This window comes from Oculina patagonica, chromosome 3, assembly GCF_052425735.1.
Source record: "Oculina patagonica isolate OP01 chromosome 3, crgOcupat, whole genome shotgun sequence".
In the NCBI taxonomy this organism is placed as follows: Eukaryota; Metazoa; Cnidaria; class Anthozoa; order Scleractinia; family Oculinidae; genus Oculina; species Oculina patagonica.
Window position 1 is genome coordinate 19818347 of NC_135760.1, and position 20590 is coordinate 19838936.

Consider the following 20590-nt stretch of genomic DNA (forward strand, 5'->3'; position numbering starts at 1 on the left):
GATATGAGTACACGCATATAACCCGACACTGTAACACCCACTACATTTTTATCAGGGGAGGGGTTTGCGTGTGTTTGCACTAAAAACGCACTCATCAGGAAACAAGACGTGTTCTATATGCCACTCAATGTTCCGGCCTCTTTTAAATTAGGTATCTGCACGGCAATTTAATCAATTAGTCTTTAGCAATTTAGTCTTTCTGAAACGTCTTGAGTATCTATCCTTCATCACTCAAGAAACCCTTTTACAATCGTATGTAGCGTTTGGGTGGTGCAAGCCGAGTCTGAATGGTAACTAAGGGCGATTTCCAGACCGGTATATTCGAAAACAGAAATCCGTTTAGTCAGATTTGTCTTGTCAAATGAAATCAGTTAATACATAAATATTATGACGGAATCCACTAGGAAGTGAGTATTATTTATTATAGTTGGCAAAAATCTTTTTTTTTTTTTTTTTTTTTTTTTTTTTCTCCCTTATATAAATTATATTTTTTTTTAAAATTTTTTTTTTTTAAAAAATTATTTTTTATAAAAAATTTTTTTTTTTTTTTTTTATTTTTTTTTTTTTAAAATTTTTTTATTTTTAAAAAAAATTTTTTTTTTTTTTTTTTTTTATGTTATACATTCTTATAGTGGATTTGTGGGAAAAATCGCGCGCAAAAGACTCATTTTACATTCAAAACCACTGGACCGGCCGGCCAGTTCCGACAGATGGAAAGCGCCGTAAGTATCAGTTCTCACGCTAAATAATAATTCACATGCAATGTCTTCAGTGTCTTGGCCGCTTGTCACGAAATGCATTCATTAGGGACCTGTCACGCAATTTACTGTGAAAGTGTTGCTTATTTCTGAGGGTAACAAGCAAGTTATTATGCATCCCCTTGTCAGACCTGTCCTGGTTAAAGAGAACAGCATCACTTTGAGCAGCTTTTTGAGATTTCGTGGGCTCGCCATTGCGTTAGCCTGCGTCGCAGACGTAATTTAACCCCAGCTAGTAAGGGTTTAGTTTCGTCTGCGGCGCAGGCTACCATTGCGTGAGCTTTACTCGTTTACTTCCAGACCAGGAAATGAGAGCTGGTTTATGTACTTAGCCATGTCAAAACCAAACAAACATTAGCCAGTCTTTATTGGCACCGCTTTACTGAGAAGCAAAGCAATTTATTTAAACTACGACTAAATAGTTTTGCAAACCTATAAAAGTAAATACAAAATATTTTAACAATAAAAAACCCAATCCTAAAAAAATCGTCAATCATTAGCAATTTTTTTTAGCTTCTTCCAGCTCTAATAACTTAATTAAATTATGAAATAAATTATACCCTGTCTAGCAAGATGGTAACACATACAATCTAAACAATGTCAGTAAAAAATCTCAAGAACGTTTATCTACAGCGCATTTAAAATCTGAACGAATGCATGTATATATTTTTATATTTTCTTTTTCTATTATTTACAGTTATAAAAAATCTCGTTGCACAGCAACCATAAACATTCTATCAGTTGAAAATTTCCGAATTCAACAACTATTTAAAGGAGAGTTCACTCCAGAATGGCCATTTATTTTCTTTACGCCAATAAAAAGTTTACACAAAGATATGTCATTCTCCAAAATTTCAGCCTCCAACGTTCGCTATAACCCAACGAAATCTTTCCCAAAACTCTACAACTGAACGCCGCCATGTTGGAGCTGGTAATGTATGCGTGACATCAAAGAGCTCAGCCTGAAGTTTGGCGGGAATATTTTAATAGTCGAAACTCCTTGTTATTTGTATTTCTTGGAGCTCTGTTTGAGCAAAATGGAGATGCACAAACAAGCATTTTGACAAACAAAAGCCACTAGGAAGAAACGATGAGTTTTGAGTATTTCAATTTTCCCGCCAAACTTCAGACTGAGCTCTTTGACGTCACGCATACATTTCCAGCTCCAAGATGGCGGCGTTTAGTTGCCAAGTTTTGGGAAAGATTTCGTAGGGTTATAGCGCAAGTTGGAGGCAGAAATTTTGGGGAATATCATTTCTTTGTATAAACGTTTTATTGGCGTAGAGAAAATAAATGGCCATTCTGGAGTGAACTTCTCCTTTAACAATTGGTTTACGCTTTGGTTTACGCTTCAGCGTGCACTATCGGGTTATGGGGAAGTTTGGAGAGCACGAAAAAAAGTGAGAGTTCGTCGTGGTGATAGCCGAGAACAACTCTAGCTTCAAGAGTGTTCTCCAAACTTCTCGCGTTAACCATAGCTCGATAGTACACTTTTGCGTGCACTTTTGGATTATGGTGCACGCTTACGCTTACCGAATTTTGACTTCTCGGCTCTGCTAGCTATGTTATGTTACCGTAAAATTCCGGTTATAAGCCCTGGGCTTATATAAATTCGTAAGGGCTTTGAATGGGCTTATTAACGGAGGGGCTTATATCCGGGGGCTTATAAGCGGAATAATAATAATAATAAGAAAAATTTTCGAAACGAGCCACGGCAGCGTTGATTGGAATACGTTTTTTTAAGTTAAAAGTCATTATAAAGCAACATTTAGCCCTGTATGTTTTTGTTTTCAGGTAGATGGGCCTATAGCCAGGGGGGCTTATAGGCAGGGGGGGGGAGGGGCTTATTACCGGAATTGTACACTCTATACACACAAGATGCGTGGAATCAAATCTCATTTTAGCATTTTGAGAAAGTATGTTGATCAGGTCGTCGCCACAGTCGCGAGTTTCCACAACTCGGGTTTTCCATGTTGTCGTCCGCAGAATCATCCATGAATATAGGATTGTGCACAACTGCACCGTGCTTCCTCAGCACCTCCTCGACTGGCTCGTACATGGGGTTGTCGCGCGCAATGGCCACCGTCTCGCCAGAAATCGTTATTTCGGTTACAGTGGGCGCCCTGTCAAGTTTTGGAGCATCGCCGCCTGGTTTATCATCACCTTCGCCTTCTGGCTCAGCAATAAACGCGGGGTTTTCAAAGTTGAACTCGCTTCTTTGCATCATTTCTCTAAAAGGTGAGCTCACTTCAGGTTTCTGTCGATTGTTGTGGTATTCAATACGCGCATTTTTCGATCTGTATTTTCGTCGTTTTCTTCTTCTCCACACAATAATTATGACAATGATGATAATAAACAACAGTATGATGCAGCCGATCAGCGAGTACAGTCCCGCGGGACTCAGACCCGTCTGCTTCCCGCTCCTACTGCCATCCTCAGTCGCAACAGTGATTCTATCACAAGTCTTTCCAAAGTAATTTGGTGGACACACACATGAAAAGTCTCCACCTCTTAAAGGATAGCACGTCCCCCCCTGAAGACAGGGGTCGGGTTCGCAGTTTCTCCAATCCAGCTCACAGTTTTCCCCAGTCCTCGGGTATCTACACGGCGTGCAGTTTTGTCCGCCATAGCCTGGTGCACAGCCCGAGCAGTTCCCGCTCCATGGCTCCTCGCACCTGCACGAGAACTTCAGAGGATCCTCGGCATACGAAATACACGTGCCATTACGAGGGCAGATCGTCGGATTTTCTCGACAGATTGTATCGTCCGTGTCACAATTCACTCCAATATACGGATCTTTACACAGGCATATGAAGCCGTTCACTTTGTCTACGCATGTGCCCCCGTTAAGACAGCTGGCCGATTTGCAGTCGTCAATGTTCGTGTCACAAAGCCTACCGCTGAAGCCTGGTTTACAGTTGCATTTAAAATCGTTGATAAGGTCCTCGCAGTTCTCTGTCCCGCTCGCGTTACAAGGATTGGGTCGGCACTCGTTGATTTCCACATCGCAATCAGGCGGCGACCATCCCGGTTTACAGTTACAAGAATAATTCTTCCAGCCGCCGAACCCATCCTGACATCCCCCGATTGTGTTACCGAGGTGGCATGGGTCGGGGTCACAGTAGTTTATATCACTGCAGCGAAAACCGTCACCAGTAAAACCGAGTTTGCACACACACGAGGCTCGTCCCGGGCCCGCTCGGGAGCAGATGGCGTAAGGACTGCAATAACTCTTGTTCATAGAACACACGTCTACTTCTGCTACAGTGATGGTCAAAATATTGCTGGTACTCAGTCCTCCGCGGTCAGTTGCACTCATTTTGAGAAGGTATCGATCACGTGACCACGCATTTAACTGGCTTGCCACCACAAGGTTTTGTCCGCTGACTGCAAAGTCTGCAATTATTTCGTTTTGTTCTCCTTCGATCGCAATGGAGAATGAGGTATCGTACACATCTTGATCTTCTACAACAAATTTCCCAAGTACGTATCCGATTGGCGAACTTTCTAAAATCTCCACTTTTGTCTTTCCATCGAGGGTGACACTGCTTGGCGGCTCATTGACATCAGTGATAGCGACATCAAACGTTTTCACAAATTTCAAGTCGGTAAATACCTCGCGAGTTGTTAACTGCACCGTGATAAGCGGCGTGGCTTCGTGATCGAGCGGAACTCGTGACACGACGATGTGATTTCCGATCAGACGAAACGGCACGCCACGTGACGTCAATTCAAAGGAGTAACCCGTTCGCGTGGAGTCGGCATCGATGACGGTGAAGTCACTGACGATTTCTCCATTACTGGCGTTTTCTGCGATCGTCAAGGAAGAGAATATAACATCAGTCGGCGCTTCGGGCACGTCCAGAACAAAAACAAGCAAAGAACTGACAATGGACATTTTGGGAACGCCATCATCGGTGCATTTCACATACAGCGTGTAGTTGGATCGCGTTTCATAATCAAGTTGCTCACGGACTAAAATAGAGTTCGTGCCAGGTTGAACCATGAACTCAGTTGGCACGGAGTTCAGATCGCTTGAACGTTTTCTCCTCGCGTTCGAAGGCGCGTGCACATCAACCGTGACGAGAAGCTTCGCTTCGGCCTCGCTTACAAGTTCGCACGCATGCGTCTGGGGCCGCAAGGGATTGTTGGCGTTATCTTCGTCAATGACTCGTACATAGGCTACAATGGTGATCCCGACATCCGCTGTTTCATTCACTGTTGCGACAGCCTGGGTCACCAGTTTAATGTCTGAGGTGTTAACCGGTGGATGCGGGCTTAAAATAGTGTCGCCTGGCGAATCTGTAAAGATCACATTCGATGGAGGATCATTCGCGTCCAAAACTTGAATTACAAAATCTTTTTCGTACGACAAGCCGCCGTTGTCACTACACAAAAGCGTGACGCTATGCGATGTGTGTTTCTCGTAATTTACCGGCAGTCCGTTTCCAGTTAGAAACAGCTGAATTCTAGACATATTTATCTTGACTCCAAATCTCCCTGCAGCGTCGTCTCGAAGTCGACAGTTAAACCACTGAGGGAAGGTATCAGGGTCTTGCACTGTAATGACTCCAACAACTGTCTCGATCGGAGAATTCTCTTTAACGCTAGCTGGAGCCAGCTCAATACCGTACGGCGGCTCATTCACGTCGAGAATAGGAATTGACAAAGTCACGACCTTGGAGAGCCGCGAATGGGTGCCATTATCGGTAGTCGTTACAGTGATGTTTACATGACGGTGTAGCTCGTAGTTGAGGGCGGCGCTGTCTGCTACGTACAGCTTGTTCACGTCTCTAAGGGAGAGAACGCCGATAGGGGACTGGGCTTGAATGGCGTACGAGTGCGTCTGGCCGCTGTCTTCATCTAGTGACGTCATTTCTCCAATCAGTGAACCAACCTGAGAATTGATACGTGCCATCAGTTAGCAGGTTAGCTACCCGGCCTCAAGACTCCTCAAGGGCCCGATGAGGAAAAGTAGTAAGTAATTATCAGTTAGCTAATGGCGCGCTAAGATCATCCCAGATCACTCCCACACTGGAGTAAGAGAATGGGTAATGAGTACGCCCAAATATAGTCCAGTTTGAGTTTAGCAATACCCCTGAATAAAAACACTGAAAACGCATCTATATAATATCAGACGCAATCTGAAGTAACAAATCGGACGACGGGGATCAGACAATATATCCTGTCCGATTTGATATCCGTCACGGTCGCCCGATTTTATAGTCAAGTACAAAACAAAACATTTTCACAAGTCATTTGCAGTTCGACTCGCTCTACGGGCTCACCAAACTGAATACTGAATTGTTACCTCACTCCAATTACTGAAACGTTGATTAAACCTCAGAGACTGAAAATACCGGAAGGCTCTAAATGTGGTTTATCTAACAGCTTTGATACGACTTGGAGGTTCTAATTATTTCTTAGTTGTCATTTTAACTCTGGGCAAAAGATAAACTTCAAACCTTTACCTGAGTATTTTCTGCAATAGCTGTCCCATGTGGTAAAACTATTCCAGTTGGCGCGTCATTGACATCGAGCACACTGACCACCACCCTCTGCGTCAAGCTTTGGTTACCGCTATCAGTAGTGGTTATATTCACAAGGTATACGCTTTGTTGTTCGTAATTAAACCTCGCACCAGTTTCCAGTCGGTTTCGTGCAATGCTGAACAGCGTGTCCGGTGTTACACTGTAGGTATGGTTTTGCCACGTGTCCTGATCTACCGTGCGCAGGATAGCGATCAGTGATCCTGGATTCAAATTCTCAGCAACCTTAAGATAAAAATAAAAAAGATCAATATTTAACTTCACCTTTCGATATCAATACTTTGTCAAGCACGCAGGTTATAAGAAATAAGGAGAAACTCATCAACTAACGTGCTTTTTACAAATTCCTTGTCACTTTCCCTTGAAGAAGGCTGAAGTTTTAGCTGAAATGTTGGAACTTTTTACGGAACTTTTAGAACATTTTCAACGATTTTAAACAAGAGGACCCTCTTTTATCAATCATGAATCAACTTGTTTATGATTTCGCATACTTCTGTTATTCACATTTTACTTCCTGCTTTTAGAATGCATCACGTGGTGTAAGTCGCATGAGAAAAGAAATGTACTACAAGAACGTGACAGATGCATGCTCAATCAGCCCTGTGTAAATTTGAAACAGGTTCAGAGGTAGTATGGTCTTACAAGAAAGTAGCCGAAAAGTCACCTTGGTTAAGGGGTCTAGCGAGACAAACTAAGCACCATATATTACCTCAAATTTGCCTGAAGACGACTCAATTTTTATAGGTGGCTCATTAACATCTGTCAATTCTACAACAAATTGCTGTTGAGTTGCTTCACCATCCTGATCCTGACATTCAATGTCCACCAAATGATTTGGACCATCCGGGGCTTCAAAGTTTAACATCCGGGAATCCAACACTGTCAGCGCCATACCGCTGACCTTGAACCGGCCGCCAGCGTCGTTTCGCAATCCACAAGTGATGCTTTGCGGGACGTACGCTTCGTCCGGGTCGGTCACATTAATGATCCCCACCACAATTCCTTGGGGTGAATTTTCAGCAATCACGTGGTTGCTGAGTGCTATCGAAGTGGGAGCCTCGTTTACATTCGTGACGTAAATGGTGAAGCTTTGATTGACAGCGAAGGAATTGTTGGCATCCTTTACTTGCACTGTGATCTGGTGGAACTGATCTGTTTCATAGTCCAGCGACCGACGGGTCATCAGCTTCCAAGTGTAAGGGACGCTAGTTGGACGAAGCTAAGGAAAAAAAAAGAGAGAAACTTGACAGCCACTCGAGGATCGGTACGATAACTATTAAAAGCTACAATCTCGGTCACTTTAAAAGAAAACTTAACACACACCCCCTCTCTCCCCCCCCCCCCCCCCCCCCCACTTCACCCCACTCCATTTTAACGATGGAAAAAGTGACAAATTTTGGGTTTAACGCGAATTCGAGTGGTTTCATATTTATATTCCGACCAAGATTTTAGATCTGAAAAGAACTAAAAACTTCACCAATCCACAGAATAAAACTCTCGCAAATGTATGATTGATCGAAACACCAATACGAGACAACTTTACACGAGCAGCCAAAACATCACGGCAACCTACCGATCAGCTCAACGGACCAGACTTATAACATCACGACGACAACCCACGACTCTGAAGATGACCCGCCAGGATGTCGAAACGCAGCACCAACAACAGCCGCAGAACCCCACCCGACGACACAACGACCAACGATACTCCTCGGTCAAACCGTTTACTATATAATGAAGACACGTTTGCCTCTTTTTGTTACGAGACTGGAAGCATGAAATTTTAGGCATAACAAAATAATGATTAGAAACAACTTTACATCGGGCCTAATTTTAAAAAGACTTGAAACAGACACAAATAGCAACTCGGAAGAAACACTTTTTTATTCTAATTTACCTCAAAAGCGGACCCAGGGTCATACAGGAGCTCAATAGAGAGGGGGCTCAGCTGAGGGTCCTTCAGAGTGATCACACCCACCATTGTACCGGCAAGGTTCTCAGCCACGTAGTTATGATGAAGTACCAAGTGTTCAGGTGGCTCATACACGTCAACCACCTACAAGTGAAAAGTTGAAAAGATTAAAGGGACTGTGTCATGGCTGAGCGAAGTTTATTTTATTACGTTTTGCCAAATACTCCCTATGAACTTAACGTTTTCAAATAAATTACTTCTATGGATCTAAATGACAAAACCATAGCTTTATTGCAACCAAATTTTGTCTCACGGGCGTTATAATTTAAAGTTACAAGCAAACGAGATTGTTTTTGAGAAACTGTCCAGCCCAACAATATTTCAAAAGACCCATATCGCAATCCGTTTCAATCCTCGTCACTTTTGGCCATCCGTACCTTCTGTTGTATTTACTGTGTTATTCGAATGTTTCTTCACTGTTTTAAGAGGTTATTTTTATATTTCAACGAATATGTTAGTCATTTAACCAATGGTCCTAAATTTGGCTAAAATCCGTCACACAATCCCTTTAATTACCAGAATATGACATTTCTTAAAACGAATGGATAATAATTTTGTTGTGAATGGGTGAAGATTTGTCAGAATCAACTTTACAGAACATTTCTTACTTGTATGCGAAACACTTTAAAGTTCGTTGCCCCTCCACTGCCATACACACGGATAACAACATTGTACTCATTCTCCTCCTCGTAATCCAGCGGCCGCGCTGCCACCAGGTCTCTAGAATTCACATCACTTCCGCTGACCAAAGCAAAAGTTCCGTTCGCGTCATCGTCCAACTGAAACACCAACGTATCATTCGGGTCAGAAGTCTTGGCCGTGACACGCCCTACGACGCTGCCTGCGGGCTCATTTTCTTTCACCTCCGTGGAATCTAAGGAGATGTTCACCTGCGTTGACAGAAGGTTGCTCCTCACTTCGATATACAAAGTCCTTGGGAAGCTGATTTTCTCGCCATCGCTACAGAACACGTGGATAGGATGCCGGGCCGACGTTGCGTTAATCAGCGGTTTTCTAACAAAAAGCTGAAGACCAGCGACTCTGAACAAGCTGTCAGGATCCAGGAGATAACAAATGTGTGTGTCATTCTGGTCTTCATCCACGACAAGAAACGACCCCACAAGACTCCCCACAGAAGCATTAGAGTTCACGATCTGGTGTGACAACGTCACTGCGCTTGGGGCATCGTTAGCGTCCAAAACTGTGACGTTAAAACCCTTCTCGATACTAAGTCCTCCTTTATCCCTGCATATGATCTCAACACTGATCAAACGAGAACTGTCCAGCGCTTCGAAGTTGATTTTTCCGTTTACAAGCAAAATATCATTTTCGATTTTAAAGATATCGTCGCTCACGACATCGCAGACTCCAGAATCACCACGATCAGGGTCCGCCATTTTGACATCTCCTACGCGATAGCCAATTAGACGATTCTCTTCCACGCATATCCCGGATGGCGACCCGCAGGGTTTTCTTGGGTTAAGGACGATATCCGTGGGGGGTTCATTCTTATCGAGAACTGTTATGTTTAATGCTTGTTCAAACGACAGTCCAGCTCTATCGGTCGTCCTCAAAACGATTGTTAAAGGATTTGATGAAGTCGTTTCGAAATCAACATCAGCAGAAACTTTTAGAGTTTTACCTTCGACCGAGAAGACACCGTTGGGATTGGAAACTAGTGCAAACGTGTGATTATCGTGGAGGTCGGGATCCCGCACGCTCAGAGAACCAACCACGGTATCTAGCGGCGCATGCTCAAGAAAGGAATCCGCAGACAACAGAATACCGCTTGGGTTTTCATTCACATCAAGCAAACGAATCTCAACTGATGACGTCACGCTCTCACCAAAAGGATCAGTGGAGCGCACTTGCAACGTCCAAAGATCACGTGATTCGAAGTTCAATCGTTCCGCCCAGGAGACCACTAGAGCAGATTTGTTTATGGAGAATACTTCGCTTCCTCCTACAATGGAGTAAATGTGAGACTGACCAACATCTTCGTCTATTGTTGTAAAGTTCCCTATCACGGAACCGTTGTGGGTCCCCCCAGGGGTATGCTTTGAGTACTCGGGGATTGAGCCCCCGCTAAATATGATCCTCGTTGGGGGATCATTGCAGTCTATAACTGTGATATTGAAGACCGATGTACTCGACAATGTTGGAGAACCGTCATCTTTAGCTTCGACTGTCAAACGGAAGCTTGACGTTTCTTCATAGTTAAGTTTTGAATTGAGCCGCAGTTCGCGGCCAACTATCCGAAATCTGTCGCCAGCATTTGTGAGCAAAGAAAAGATAATTTCTTGCCCGGAGTCAATATCGGTAGAATTAAGAACCCCAATGACAGTTCCAAGAGAGGCGTTTTCGTAAATCACTGACGAGGATATTGTCGGCGGACCTGAAAAAAAATGAAATCAAATTTATTTTCAAAACGTTTCTCAAGCAGAATTAGGCCTCTCTCACCCAGGTGTATGAATGGGTACCGGCGAATTTAATGCTGGGGGGGGGGGGTACCCTTTGAGGGGGTAGCATCCCATTCAGGAGGGAGTAGAAACACTCCTAATCGCTTCATGCTACGGAAAATGGGAAACGCTTTGGCTTGATGGTCCACTAGGCTCGACTGACCCAGACTTGATCTTTTTTTTACCTCCCCTCCCCTTCCATTACTCTTTTTATGTTACATGTAACTTACTTGGTGGTTCATTAACATCTGTGACATGAACAGTCAAGTTCTGTGTAACAGACAGTTGCGGCACACCACTGTCTGTAGACACAAGGCCCACTGTGTACACAGACTGTCTCTCAAAGTCCACCTCACCAACCAGGACCAAGGTACTAGCATTGTTATCCACACTGAAAACACCAGCGCTGTCAATCAAGGAATAAGTAAAGAACTGCTCTTCATCATTGTCGACAGTGGTCAGTCTTCCTATAACAGTGTTTGGTGGCGAATTTTCAGAAATAAAAGGCGAGGATAGTAAGATTCCGAGAGGTGGACTGTTGGAGCCTGGGAGCCGACTTGCGCACTGGGCCGTGATGACACTCCACTGGCCTGAGGCTTGACACGTGATGATGCTTGAGCCAATCAGAAATCCTTTGGCACAAGTGAGCGTGCAAACTTTACCAAAACTGAAAACAGAACGAACGTCTTTTAAGAAAATTATTTTCTATCAAAATTCCGACAGATTTGAGCGAAGTTGCAGACTTTCAAATTCGAGCTATATCTCATACATTTCCTGACATAAATTTTAGTCATGTTTGCCCCCTCCCCCTCCCCAGTGCTACACGAGAGTGCGTTGGAAAGCTCTAAAATGTCCAAGCCCTCAGCTAACAGTTGATTTGTGGGAAGCTGATACAGAGATTCAGGACGAAAATGTGTTATCTGCTATATCATACAGTGCTGCAAGCCGTACCGTTCCCAATAGACAAAGTTTTTGATTAAATTTGACATCTTTTTGACCACTTATTGATGGCTTTCGTTTGAACTGGCAAGAACTGTCAATTGTCAAGTTCCACGTTCTCTCTCCAACAACTGCCAACTCTGTCTCCCTCACTACTTACATTTTGATTGGCCAGTTGAAACAAAAGCCATCAGACGGTTGTCAAAAAAAGATGTTAAAAAATGTGACTCCAACAAGATGGAAACCGGGAAATGGATTACCTAGCGAGTATTATGGCCCCTTGCCAGTGGCGCAAACTACTAGTAGGTTGATCTATATCATTGGCTAGAATTCCCTTGCCCCAATATTAAGGCTAACCTCTCAAATAAGACAGTATTTGCTATCTAACGGAGGTTCCATGCTCTACATGGACTAAAGTGGTTTTTTCTGTCTAACCAAAGCGCTTTTAATACCAAGCTGGTATTCTCTGTTAAAAAGATACAAATATATTGGTGGTGTAAGTTGCCATCAAATGTCTTTGTATTCTGCATAAATTCCATTTTTTCTTTTATTTTTATATGTCTTCAAACCTTCATGAAACGAGTGCAGAATTGTAACAACTAATCTTGACCTAACCTGTACTGATCTGGACTGCCATCACACTTCACTTTAATTCCTGCCAATCCGTCAGGTCTCCCACAATCTGTCAGGTCACATGTGCGCCCATCATCTGATAAAATATGGCCAGCGTCACAGCTACACACGTAAGAACCAATAGTGTTGACGCAACGATGTTGGCACGAGTGATTTGATTGGCTGCATTCATCAACGTCAGCACACGTCAATTGATCGCTGCTCAGATGGAAGCCTGGGTTACAGTCACAGTGGAAACTTCCTCTGGTATTGACGCAGAGCTGTTGGCAGGAGTGCTGGCTGGTCAAACACTCGTTAATGTCATCACAGGTCTTATTCAATGGATTGTAAGTGAGGCCGGAGGAGCACAGACATTTGTAAGAACCAGCAGTGTTCTCGCATTGATCTAAAAAAGGAAGAACTAGTTTTTAATTCAAATTAAAATTCCATGGTGGCTGGGGCTGTTTGTAAAACCCCAGTGTGCCTGACCATTTAGATAAACACTTTTGAGCAATATCAAAAAGTTTCTAACAAGTTTGTACGTGAAAACCAAATGAAACCCAAGTACTGTGGCCAATCAATTGAAAGCTATTGAGCAGTACTTTCATGTGGTTCTGTTTATTATGCAAGTTTATTGTACTGTAAAAGGTGGTTCGAACTTTTGTGTCTGTGGATGACTGAAACCCTAGGGTGTAACCATTTAAACTAAAGCTATTGAGCAGTACTTTGATGTTGTTATGTTACTATGTTATACAAGGCGGCTTTCACTTTTAAGTCTGTGGATGAAACTGTAGGGTGTAACCATTTGTAAGAAAGTGATTGAGCAGTACATTGACTACAGTTTATTGACTTTATTCTGCTGTAGACAAAAAGTTCTTCTTTTCAAGTATGTGAATGAAACCTTAGTGTGTGACTGTTCAAAAAAAAGCAGTGTTTTCATGTAGTTGATGATGGCCTATGCTTCTCATGGAGCAACAGGTTTCAAAGAAATGTTTGTTAGGCAATCAACTCTGTCTTTACCTGGGCACTGGTGGGTGAGAGTTTGACATTCATCAATGTCCAGACAGGAGTGTTTATCCGCTGCCAGCATGTACCCTGAGCGACATGAACAGAAGTACGAAGACTCTGTGTTGTTGCAGCTAAATTCACAGCCTCCATTATTGATGTGACACTCGTCAGCATCTGTAACATTAGTAGGAAAATAATGTTGTTACTTTATAAAATACAACATACTATTTCTGTAGTTCTTAATAGCAGACACTGAATTAGGACACAGTTACGACTGCTTCATAGAGTTAGGAAGGTAAAAGGTAACATTAACCATGCAATGGACTAGCATCCCATCCAGGGAGAAGTAGAATTACTCCTAGTCATTTCATGTCAAGGAAACTGGGACAAGCTCTGGCCTGATAAGCCACTTGGCTTGTATGAAGACCTTATCTTGCCTTTAGGCATCAGGTCAATTGGGTAACAGTGTGGTGACCCGGGGGGGGGGGGGGGGGTACTCCCATAAATTTCGGATAGGGGTGTGCCGCCAAGGTTCTTAAACCCTTACCCTATTTAGGATAAAGAAAGCGAAAATTGATACCCTTTTTAAGGCACCAAACCGAAAAATGACACCCTATTCAAGGGAAGGAGAAGCGTTCCGTGACGACCCAAATAGCGGCTAACCGCGCACGGCCAAACACAAATCTTTATCAAATCGCTTTACTAATACTTGGACAGGTATTTCAGTTTTAAGATACCTTTTTTTCGTTTATCTGGGAGTTATTTAAAGCTGATAGAATATAGGTACCCTATCTAAGGATCACACCGGGAACACATTGCCAAAAGGACCAAAAATGATACCCTATTAAAGGACCAAGAACCTCAAAAAACCATACCCTAACGGGCGGCACATACCTATATAGCCCATATATGGGAGTACCCCCCCCCCCCGGGCGTGGTGAGAACAGTGAGTGAAAAAAGATATTTCGCCTGCCCCAAGCCTCTCCCCGTTTTTCCTCTCACAGTTCTTCCCAGTAACCCTTACTAACCAAATGCCTGAAACAGGCCAGAAACATTTTCAAGCATCCCCCCCCCCCTCACAAATGGCAGGCTGGTAATAGTTGCTGGAATTTGAAGTCTCAACTCTTTGCAGGGTCATTTTATTTCAGTACCTTGGCAAGTTTTCTTGTCACTCTGTAGAGTGTAACCTTGCAAACAGGAGCAGTTGTAACCGCCTTCAAAATTGATGCACAGTTGTTCACAGCCTCCTCGATTGTAACTGCATTCATTTATGTCTGAAAGTAATTCAAAACAAGAAAAGGTAAAATTAGTTATTTTATTTGTCAATAGGTACCGTATTTAGGCATGTACAAGACAAAACTCTCCATATTTTCAGAAATGCTCTGACTTGTAACTGCAGATTTTGGTCTCCCTTAGTTGAAGGTGGCAAAGGGTTTATATGTGACAACATAATAAGGAAAAAAATTATACCGTTGAGGCATGAAAATAGCTAGAAAAGACACTTGATCCATGTATTTTTGACTTAATCTGCTGTTTCAAGTATACAAGACACATGAATTCGGTTAAAATTTGTGCCTGAAACAGGATTTATGACCCCCCCCCCCTCCCCACACACACACACCCTTTGCTACCCACTTGCAGTGTTCAGGGCAGAATACAATATTTTTAGCTGTCAAGGTCTTGTTTACCTGGCATGAAAAATGGTATCTTTTAGGGTTCAAAAACAGCTTGAGCCATGTTCAGGTTGGTTTCCTTTAGGATGGAATACCCCCCTGGGTATGAAAAGGGGTCCCACTATTAACAGAATCTAACATTTGCATAAACTTATGTTTATCAAACCTTGACATGTCTTGTCATTAGATGCAAGTTCAAATCCCAAGGGACAAAGACATTTATATCCACCAATCAGATCTAGGCATGTGTGACTGCATCCTCCATTATTGACCTGGCATTCATTAAAGTCTGCAAAATGGAGAGGTGAAAAACAGTTGTCACAAATCATGATGAAATCTGGCTCCTTCTTTGGGTACCAGGCACAAAGGAAAGCACATTGTTTAACCATAGTTTTAAGCCATTGTATTTGGTCAGTATTGTTTTCTATCTTTTGTTTCTATTACATGTAGTTTACATCATCAGTGTCTATAGTTACATGTTCAGGATTGCATGAACACTTATGAGATGCACACTCTTTATGATGGTCATTACATAGTGTCTGCAATGATAGAAGTTCACCAAAACACACATAATTCTGTCAAATATGAAGTTATATGAAAAGTCAAATAACCCAGTCAAACGTGTTCAATAAATAGCCTGGACACAAGTGTCTGTTTCCGGTACATGAAGAAGAAGCCTAAAACTTGCATTATGTTACAAAATTGCTGACCTGCAATTGAAAGGCTCCTGACAAGAACGTCCCCTGGAATTTTTGGCCATTTTTGAAAGTGTTCAGAAATAGCTGAATTTTGGCATGTGGACTTAGTTTTACTAGTAGATATAAACAATGTTCTGGACTTTTTTGGCTGGTTTGCACGTCGTTTTTTAAAATTAACGTATTCAAAAAACCTTGAATTTCGTAGCGGCTTTCTTTTCTTATTAAGAAAACATTGTTTACACTCGGGGGGGGGGGGGGGACTCCTATATGAAACGGACGGGGATGCTCGTCGGAAATTTTGAAAAGAAACCCTAAAAGAGACCAATCTGGGTGTGGCTCAAGCTTTTCTTGAGCCCTAAAAGATACCAAAAAACTAAGAATAGAAATTATATTTGTATATTTCTTCATGTGTAACCCTAAACGAGACCATTATGGCTAAAAATATTGCCGTTTTGCCAGGAACACCCTAAGCGAGACCAATAATCCAAAATTTACACCCCTAAGCGAGACGACGAGCATCCCCGTCACTTTCATATACGAGTCCCCCCCCCCCCCCCTTCCCCGGGTATTTGGTGGAGCATTGCTATCAAACTTGCAATTATTTACCTGCTCCCGGCTGCCGATCAGGATGATACACATGCAATGCTGTCGGTCTTGTCATACCACCAGTGATAGTGACCCTGTCATCACCTGTATCCTTGTCACAGTGCTCAATGCTGTGCCGCTGCCAATCACTCCAGTATAGCCTGTCGCCAAATTGCGTCAAAGCATAGGGATGATATACCCGGATGCGATCAACTAGAGTACTGCGATTGTGACCATCAAAATATGACTTCTCAATTTTATCTGTATTAGCGTCTGCCCAATATAGAAACTTGTCAACATAATCTAATGCAAGTCCATTTGGCCATACAATGCCTGAATTTACAAGTACCTCTTTCTGTGTGCCGTCACTCATTTTCGCTCGTAAAATTTTAGGTTCACTTCCCCAATCAGTCCAATACACTTTATCATTTGCAGGATCAACAACAATAGCTCTCGGCTTGTCATGCCCAGTACTAATCAATGCTTGCCGCTGTGTGCCATCTAGATTAACAACCTGGATAATTTTCTTATTAGCATCTGTCCAAAAGAGCTTGCGACCGGTCCAGTCGATTGCCAGATCTTCAGGGATCCCCAAGTCTTCCACTATAAAATCTTCAATTTTTCCAGGATCAAGACCGTTATTGATGTGCACCCTCTGAATTTTTTTCACCCCAATGTCAGACCAATAGATCATCTGTGTTTTAATGTCAAAGTCCAGACCAACAACATTTGTCAAGCCACGAACAATGTAGTTGTATCCAGTGCCATCAAGGTTCACTCTGCGGATGTCCACTGTGTTGCCAAAAATGATAAAAGGTTCTTGGCTGAGGGACTTTGATAATCCAAACAAACAAATGAAAACTGAAAGAAAAAGTCATCAAAGTATGTCAAACATGTATACAACTGTAGATATAATTTCAACATGGGCCATATGCTCACCCACCCACCTTGCAACATTAAATTTACTGGTGCCCAATTTTACACCTGGGTGAAAGATTGTGAGAATTACCGTATTTATTCGATTAAGCGCCCTGGGCGCTTATTAAATTTTTGGACCTTGAGGGTGGGCGCTTATTCGAGGTGGGCGCTTATTAAATTTTTCACCATTTTTAAGCAAGTAGTACGTTTATTTTGCAAGAAAACAATGTATAACAATTAAACGTGAAGGTGTACCAAAGCTGAATTTTAAATTTTCATTGAAAGTTTCAGTAAAAAAATAAAAATTTTCGGTCTTCAGGATAGTATTTTAGTAGTAATTAGTCAATTTTAATCTTAAACTTCAACAACAATCAAAATTCCTCTTTTAAGGAGGGTGGGGGTGGGCGCGCTTATTCGAGGCTGGGCGCTTATTAACTTTTCCTACCTACAGGGTGGGCGCTTATTCGAGGTTGGGCGCTTAATCGAATAAATACGGTATGTGTCTTACCAAATGCAAGAACACAACACAATGACCCCCAGGCGAGGACTCCCATATGAAAGGGGCGGGATGCTTATCAGAAATTTTGAAAAGGACCCCTAAAAAGAGACCAATCTAGGCATGGCTCAAGTTTTTTTTGACCTCTAAAAGATACCACAATACTAAAAATGGGATTTATTATTGTATATATTTTTGGTGCAACCCTAAACGAGGCCTTAAATTATGGCTAAAAATATTGGCGTTTTGCCTGAAATGCCCCTAAGTGAGACGATGAGCATCCCCGCCCTTTTCATATGGGATTCCCCCCCCCCCCCTGGGATGATGACTTTAGCCAGTGCTCAGACCCAGAAAGCCGGATATGAAGTCCAGCAGGCTAACCATTAGCCTGAATTTCAGACATCCCTCTGTGCTCGCCTGCTTGCCAGAAGGGACGTCTGAACACATTTGGGCCTAATGCTGTCCGGTGACGTCACTACACTTTGGTTTTAATTCATGCGGAAACGTTTCTGTCGAGGCCATAAAAATTGTGAAAGAAAAATCGCTTCAATAAAGGATTACAGGGTATAAAATTGTTTTAATAGTAAACTATTGAAAACTTGAGACAAATGAATGAGATTTTAATTGACTGCAGGATATATTTTTTTACGGAACCGATTTAATCTGAACTGATTTGCTTTATCTAGCGATCAAAATATAATATGTTACGCAGTGGACAAATACAACACACTCGTGAGTACTTAAATGAATCAATTTAGACAGTTACAGAGGCATCAAGAAACGGAATTCAATACAAAAGTATCCTACTTGACTGTGGGCACTGAGTTCAGAAATCACTGGCTCATCGAGGCTGCAGGACATAAGCGTCGAGCGGCTTTGTTGACAAAACAAGAATACTATAAATTTGGCAAAACACTGCATGTCAAAGCGACGAATGCCGCCAACTTAAAACCTACCGATTTCCATTACTATTCTTCATCCGTAGGTAAATTAATAAAGTAATAAACTCAAGGTAAATGACTAATAAATTCATTTCTGGGAAGGTGAACTCTTTCAAACTCTTTCCAAACGTTTTCAAATTACAATCCTCGAGCGGTAAAATTCAGTCATAATTTCACATAATTATGCAAATAATTTTTAAATCAACCAACGAAAATCACTACCCGGTTTTCGGGTAGTGACGTCACCGGACGGCATTAGGCCCAAACGTGTTCAGAGCACAGAGGGATGTCTGAAATTCAGGCTAGCTTAAACCCTTAGGTATAGGCATATCTCATTTCCCTTTGTAATTTCACTAGCAGATAACTGATGAGAATAAAACAAGATTGATTCATGTACAATACATTGTATTAAACACACCGCTAACAAAAATAAATGATCAGAACTTTAAACATTGAAAGGAAATTTAATGTTACAAATGTGGCAAAATTAATCAGTAATTATACTCAATTATATAATTTGAAGGTGAAATAATATTAACAGCTTTGGCTTGAATTAAAGGGCTAAAAGACTGGAATTTTATAGATGATTCTCTAATTATATTTTAATAAAAGCAAGGTAAATGAAATTTTTCACTCACCAAAACAAGTATACAATCCACTTAGCAACCTCCAAAGTTGAACCCGGAAGAAGATCATTTTTCCTCGCTTGCTGAACATCTAGAGAAAATTTCACGATTTCTGTTAGTGAAGTACAAATCCATTCGAGAAGAAGAAACAAAGAGCTAAAAACGAAAACGTATTCAACTTGTGAACAAAGGCCTTGAACACAAAGGAAGCAACGTGGAATCCCCTCAATTCCTTTAATTAAAATGCATTTCTAACGTGTATTTAAATCAATAAAGCGAGTAAGTGCCGAATCTTACATTTCTGAACGGCAAATATATAATTTTCTTTAATTGAAATTCTCGCATGCTGGAGAAAGTTATTAAATTTAACTTTTCCTCCCAAATATTTATGCCTACATTAACCAGATTTTTCGCGCGACCCCGCGAAAAAAAGTACTGACGGACCGCGATCTTTTATTTCTTTTACCAGTAACGGGAAAATCTATAGATGTAAACAACGATCTCTTAGCTACTAACGGATGCTATGTTTAAATTCTTATAAAGAAGCATGCCGTTTTATAAGTCATGAATCTTTAATAACTCGTGGGGCAATAAGCTAAATACATAAGCTTAATATTTCAATTTCTAAATTGCATTCATTTCATCAGTCAACGAAAGTTTCCTTCACTTTGATAACAAAACTACATATACATGCAGAGCTCAGTAATTGCCATTTTACACAAAACATACCGTATTTAAAAGACCAGCTGACAGTGTCAAAGCCCCAAAAGATAACGGTCTGATCACATCAAAAAGTCAGTAGAAATATGTGGGTATAGTTAATTCCTAGGTAGACAAAATTTAATCCCGGCCACGAACAAACAAACAAAAACTTTGCTCTTACCTACGAATTCAAAACAATCGTAGCTTGCTCAACGCCAGGATGTAGCTAAGCTTTTTATGTCAGGTCGAAGATAACGGAGATTTGGGCTGCTTTGCTGCGTAAAATCCCTCGCATGTTGGCTGTTTCCTCGCTGGGGTTCGAAATTGACGAACCCATTTTGCGTTCTCATGTCGTCGACCACTTGACAGAAACACAATAACAAAGCGATCCACCACAAAAACTAAACAAAACAAATAACAAAGATTGATTCCCGACGATGATTGGTTCGTTGGCACTTTACTTTGATATTGTTCCTCCTTCTTTTGTCCCTTCGGGTTGCAAATTGCTGCAAAATATATAACCCTGCGAGCTGCACGAAAAATATTGAAATCCCGCGTTCTTGACAATTTTTTCCGAACGTACTGAATCGTGATCTCCGACTCGATTCCGTTAAAAGTCGGATCTAGTCGGAAAGCAACGAGCAAATAATCAGC

General features: G+C 41.9%; 1 protein-coding gene across 1 annotated transcript; it reads right to left on the reverse strand.

Annotated features, from left to right (window-relative positions):
• Positions 1-1985: 1985 nt before the first annotated feature.
• Positions 1986-20451, reverse strand: LOC144645255 (protocadherin Fat 4-like). The gene is made up of 13 exons (XM_078504742.1): positions 20118-20451; positions 19247-19325; positions 16275-17114; positions 15137-15259; positions 14449-14571; positions 13310-13471; positions 12293-12695; positions 10969-11405; positions 8888-10674; positions 8205-8363; positions 7017-7526; positions 6230-6532; positions 1986-5655 (listed from the first exon to the last, which is right to left on the reverse strand). Exons 2-13 carry the CDS (start codon positions 19323-19325, stop codon positions 2659-2661), a joined length of 7923 nt encoding a protein of 2640 aa, XP_078360868.1. The 5' UTR covers positions 20118-20451; the 3' UTR covers positions 1986-2658.
• Between the last annotated feature and the right edge of the window lie 139 nt (positions 20452-20590).